Source organism: Panicum virgatum, chromosome 8N (assembly GCF_016808335.1).
Source record: "Panicum virgatum strain AP13 chromosome 8N, P.virgatum_v5, whole genome shotgun sequence".
In the NCBI taxonomy this organism is placed as follows: Eukaryota; Viridiplantae; Streptophyta; class Magnoliopsida; order Poales; family Poaceae; genus Panicum; species Panicum virgatum.
In genome coordinates, this window is record NC_053152.1 from 43189068 (window position 1) to 43194608 (window position 5541).

The 5541-nt window shown below is 49.7% G+C and overlaps 1 protein-coding gene across 1 annotated transcript; it reads right to left on the reverse strand.

Moving 5' to 3' along the window:
* Positions 1–995: 995 nt before the first annotated feature.
* LOC120685097 lies at positions 996–4843 on the reverse strand. Its single transcript, XM_039966936.1, has 3 exons — positions 4346–4843; positions 3592–4061; positions 996–2773 (listed from the first exon to the last, which is right to left on the reverse strand). The coding sequence occupies exons 1-3, from the start codon at positions 4841–4843 to the stop codon at positions 1147–1149; spliced, it is 2595 nt and encodes an 864-aa protein (XP_039822870.1). The 3' UTR covers positions 996–1146.
* Positions 4844–5541: the final 698 nt, after the last annotated feature.

Sequence of the window (5541 nt, forward strand, 5' to 3'; positions counted from 1 at the left end):
GTTGAGATTCACGGAGGCGCCGGAGTACCGGAACGAGGAGGGGTGCCTGGCGGCGGCGGCCGGGCTCTGGCGCTCCGCCGTTTTCGCGCCTGGAGCTCCAGCTAGCGTTCGGCGGCGTGGTCCCCGCCAAGCCTAGCGCCGTGCTGGAGCTGTGTGTCGAGTCTGCCGCATCGGAGCTGTCCGCCGTGCCAGAGCTGTGCGCTGAGCGCGGCCAGCGCGCCGCCTAGATCCAGCACGGGCAGCAAGGGCCGCTGTGGCCCCCGAGCTGACGGCGTCCAAGCTGCCGCTGCCCCTGCCCCCGAGCAGCCGGTGTCCGCGAGCAGCCTTGCGCGCCCGATCCCGACCAGTTGAAGGGATCTAGCTGGAGAGCTACTGGAGAGAGAACTAGAGAGATGAGAGAGAGGTAGAGAGATGCGTACACAGGAGAGAGACGCAAGGTAGAGACGCTTCGGGAGCTATTGGAAATAAAAGGAAAAATTAGAAAAAGGAAAAAAATATGATCCAACACGTGGGACCAACATAAGTAGGGGCTGAGATGAGGGGTATTGCTGGATTTGACGGTAGAAGTAATAGCCCCCAAAAGTAGGAGGAGTCCCTATTCAAAAAAATAGGAACCTTAAATAGGGACTATTGCTGGAGATGCTCTCAAGTCATTATATTAATCGGCAGATGGTGACTACTTAATTGTCTGATTAATAGTCGCTAGCGAGCTGAGGGTTTGGGCTTCCGAGGTCCTTATTATAGTTAATCTGATAAGTAGACGCTGACTTGACAAATCGCTTAAGAGTTCCCCCAAATGATAACTGCTAGCCCAATTGACATATCCAACAATACATATGATGTACAACCAATGCTTATGGAATTGTTTTATTTTCAGAAAATGAATTCTTATGGAATATAATTGTGACTTCCTGTTATACAAAAACTGTGGATTTTTCAATTATTTGCAATGGAACACAGTTTATCAAATAGTGCACAGTATTACAGTAGTACACACTAGCAGGGTGCCAAAGGAAAGTTACGAATAAAGAAAAAAATCGCAGCATCTTAGTGCAGATTGTAAATCAGAGAGAACTTGCTTCACTTTGACAGGGTAAACTAGATTCTCTCTATTTTGGCAAATCCTGATGAGGGTTAACGTTACCTTTACCCCGATGTGCCCGGCGCCGGCCGGCACATCCAATACATGAAGATATGCACTCCAATGTAGAGCGGCACGGCGGCCACCAGAGCCACAATGTAGCCGGACGTTTCCCACTCCCTGCTAGAACCAGCCGCGTATGCACCCAGGAGGCCGACCAAGTCCAGTAGCATCATGTAGTGTGCCGCACGGATCAGGAACGTGCGCTCCCTGTCATCCTTCCTTTTCACGAGCTCCAGCATGAGCAGGGCGATGACGGCGATGGATGCCGCGAAGGAGATGGAGTTGCAGCAGAAGAAGATGTGGTACCGGCGGTCGTTGCTGTCGTGCAGGATCGGGTTGCCGGCCGCATGGCCGTCCCTGTTGTCCGGCCAGAAACCACCCGGAGGGACAAGGCCGGCCTGGTAGGTGACGCTCGCGGCAAGGACTCCCAGTAGCACCAGGTACCTTCGCTCCGTGTGTGGCTCAACATGGTTTCCTGATGAGCTGCTTGTGCCACCACCAGCTTCAATGGAGCGGGACAGAGATGCTTCCTTGCCCGTCGTGCCATCACCAGCCTCTAAGCTGCGTACGGCGGCTTCGTCGGTACCCACAGTAGCTATAGGAGGGTTCGCTGCCGCCTGCTTCTCTGTGCCGTTGGGAGGCTTTGATTTGTCACAACCACAAGGGTTCCGTCTTATCCACTTCCCTATCAAGTCGGGATGGGACAAGAATATAAGTAGCAAGGTTATAAATGTGAACACTAGACCGATCAATGCAATCATGTAGATGGATGTCCGCAGATGCCTTGAGCTTCCTGCAGCATAGGCGCCCATGAGACCAAACAGGCCGGCCACCATGCACACGCACAGTGCGTGGCTCCGTATCGCCGCCCTGTAGAGGTTCGGGTTCACCAGGAGGACGGTGAGTGCGACGGACGCCATGAAGCCTGTCGCATTGAGGTAGAAGAAGGCCGTGTAGCGGCGAGGGTAGTTGCTCAAGAGGACCGGGTCACCGGCCCGGTGGCCAAGCTCATTGTCGTCCTCGAGCCAGAAGCCCCCGGGCGGGGTTAGCCCGGCTTGGTACGTGAGTGTCGTGGCCAAGATCGCTAGCATCAGCAACAGCTTCCGGTCGCGCTCCACGATCTCCTTCTTCTCGTGGAGGTCGTCGCGATGCATTGTGAAGAAGACCAAGTGGAAGACCACGTAGACCAGCACACCGCCCGCCAGGGCAATAACGTAGATAGATGTGCTCGTATCCCGGCAGCATCCTGCGGCGTAGGCACCTATCAGGGCGATCAAGTCCAGTATCATGACAGCCTGCAGTGCATGGAGCCTAAGTTTGTCATAGGTGGTCCTTTTGCTTAGGCAATTTCTTTGAACCATGAAGATGACAACCAAGGAGGCTGCAAGGGCTGTCGAGTTGCAGTAGAAGAACACCCGGTACCGTGTGGCATGCTTGGCTAAGAGGATCGGGTCTCCGCCCTTGTGGCCGTCGCGGTCGTCAGGCCAGAAGCCGCCTGGCGGGTTTAGGCCAGCTTGGTATGTCACGGCGGCCGCAAGTGTTGCAAGTAGAAGGACCAGAGATCGAGCTGTGCTGAGGCTATGATCTTTAGCTTTTGTTTGGTTCTTATTGTTGTCTTGCTTCTCATCCCTGTGTTTGGAAAAAAATGGTTTAGAGTGTTTTAGAGCTCAAACTGTTGACATTTGCATTCATAAATAGAGTAAAAATCTAGAATACTGAAAATTCAAACTGACTATGTATAGTGGACCCTGAATAAGAGTGAATCGCAATGAAGATATTTAAATACCAGCCTAATGATGACCATATACTGACATCAAGTGTAAGCAAAGGCTCTTAGCAGTGGAATAGAAGAGGCAAAATGAGATGCAGACGCATATATGCCAACATCAAATATTGACCGGGGAATATTTATCAACGATCAATTTATAAGAGGGCAGGCGAAATTGCAAACAAAAGGCCTTATTTTGCAATAACTGATAACATTAACATCCCTGATTTGTGACATCAGCTACAGTATTAGAGGTACTATATTTGTTCTACCCAAACAGCAGGAGAAGGACCTGTTATTTTTTTCTTTAATTATATGAAAGCTGTGATATTTGGTACCAAGAGATCATGTAAAATAATCCATACACTAATAAAGGAGAAGTTGACTACACTCGTATAGTTATTTTATCGTGCCGAGTCCATAACTAAGGTTTTATTGTACTACGTCTATATATGAAGAAAATTATGTAAGGAGTAAGGACATATATACAAAGGTGTTCATTATTGCAAGTACATACTACATATTTAGTCAAAGGGGTAGTAGTTGTTGTAGAGACGATATATAGAATGGATCGATGAAGAAACAACTATATACACAAACTAGACGCATAATTGAAACTTGAAGAACACAAATTTTATAGTATGACAGAAGGCGTCAGGAGTGGAATGGCTGTACTTACAGATTGCCCCGGCTCCGGCTGGCATGGTACAAGAGGCCGAGCACGAGTGCGAGGCTGCAGAGATAGAGGACGACGACGGAAGTGGTAGAGTCCGTCTTCCTGCAGGTCCCGGCAGCGTATGCTCCGGCCAGGCTGACCAGCGCTACACCGATGCAGACATACTGCAGGTGCAGGTACAAGAACTTGTTGCAGAACTTCTCGTTGAATTGGTTAGTCAGGAGCAGCATGATCACGCCCACGGATGCGACGAACGCCAAGGTGTTGAGGACGAAGAAGACTAGGAAGCGGCCCCGGTGGCGCTCCTGCATGGCCGGGTCCCCCGCGCGGTGGCCGTCCTGAGTCTTCGGCCAGAATGCTCCCGGCGGGTTCAGCCCCGCTGTATAGGTGATGGTCGTCGCGAAGATGGCAAGGAGCATCAGCACCTTGCGCCGCCTCTTCATCATGATCGTCGTCGCCACGCAAAGGTCGCACTGGGTTTTCGTTATCGAAATTTAAAATTTATTGGAGGTTATAAAGAAATAGAATAAACAAGATATATCAGAAATATCGGATCAAATTTAAATAAAAATTCAAATTATTTCAAAAGATTTTATAGATTTTGACTCGAAACTATTTCTAAGCTATTAAATGTCACTTGTTCATAGGTAAAATAAAGAATAAAATACTATGAATGCAGGATCATCGCTTTCTGTGTACAAGCAAGATAAATAGGAGATATCTATTTTATCGGACTCAAGGGATAAAAGGAAATTACCGGAGATTTCGGTCGATATCGGCCGATAAAGGAGGCCACCGCGTGCGTCATGACGTAGACGAGAACTGGGAACGCCAGCGACGAGGCCACGGTGGTGGTGGTGGCGTCCCGGCTGGCCCCGGCGATGTAGGCCACGACGAGGGCAAGCATGTCTAGTGCCATGACCACGCGCAGGGCATTGAACATGGCGCCCTTGCTTTCCTTATCCTTGACGGCGAGGAGGAGGAGGAGGATGACGACGGCCGACGCCATGAATGCGGTCGCGTTGCTGTAGCTGAAGGCGTTGTAGCGCGCGTGGTAGGTGACCACGAGGACTTGGTTGCCGGTGAGGTGGCCGCCGCCGCTCTCTAGCCAGACGCCACCTGGCGGGTTCAGCCCGGCGGCGTAGGTCACCGTCGCCGCCAGGATGGCCAGCAGCAGGAGGTACTTGCGCAGGTCCAGCACGAGCATGTTCGCCGGCGGCGGCTCATGCTGCTCTTTGCTGTCGACATTGGCCATGCTGGCACACCTCACCTTGATGGACGCTTGGCGTCGTAGTAGTGCTCTCTATATAGCTGCCTGTGCCGAGAGGGGATGCAACAACCACGAAGCTGCCGCCGGCCGCTTCAATGTAATAATGACGATTATATAAAATCTATAAAGTCCACACCCTTCCAGGCGAGCGATGACTGGGGACGGCCCCTAATGTGGATGCACGCAGGTCTGAGCTGCATGATTCTTCCTTAAACTAGATGAGGAAGCAGTATGCAGCAACTACCCACCACCAAGACAACCTAACTAGAAAGCTTAATGAAGCACATTACTTATGCCATTATCGTGGGAGTTTCATTCTAATTTAATTGGGCACTATGCCTATGTTTTTTTATGACGTGGCGGCTCCTTTTAAAGCCTCAACGCGAAGCCACCTAGGAGACTAGGATCCTATGTGGACACTAAAAAAACAACAAATTCTCAAGAAAAAGAGAAATATCCTCCCATTTCGACAACTCTAATCGTAATAGCTATTGGATATGTTATATTTTCTAATAGATTACCTACCTTTGCCATTGTGAAACATGTATCTAAATTACCCCCTAATTTTCATGTAAATAACCCACCTATTCCATTATAAAAAATATCAAATAACCCCCATAAATTCCATATAAATTTTTCAATCATGTCATTATTACAATTTATAGTAACCCCCTAAATCTGAA

What these genes read in the sequence shown, in the direction of transcription:
- LOC120685097 (XM_039966936.1), bottom strand. Translation starts at nt 4,843, where the DNA reads ATGGCCAATGTCGACAGCAAAGAGCAGCATGAGCCGCCGCCGGCGAAC. An exon ending in GATATCGACCGAAATCTCCG is followed by an intron (nt 4,062 to 4,345) that starts GTAATTTCCTTT and finishes ACGAAAACCCAG; the next exon opens with TGCGACCTTTGCGTGGCGAC. An exon ending in AGCCGGAGCCGGGGCAATCT is followed by an intron (nt 2,774 to 3,591) that starts GTAAGTACAGCC and finishes TTCCAAACACAG; the next exon opens with GGATGAGAAGCAAGACAACA.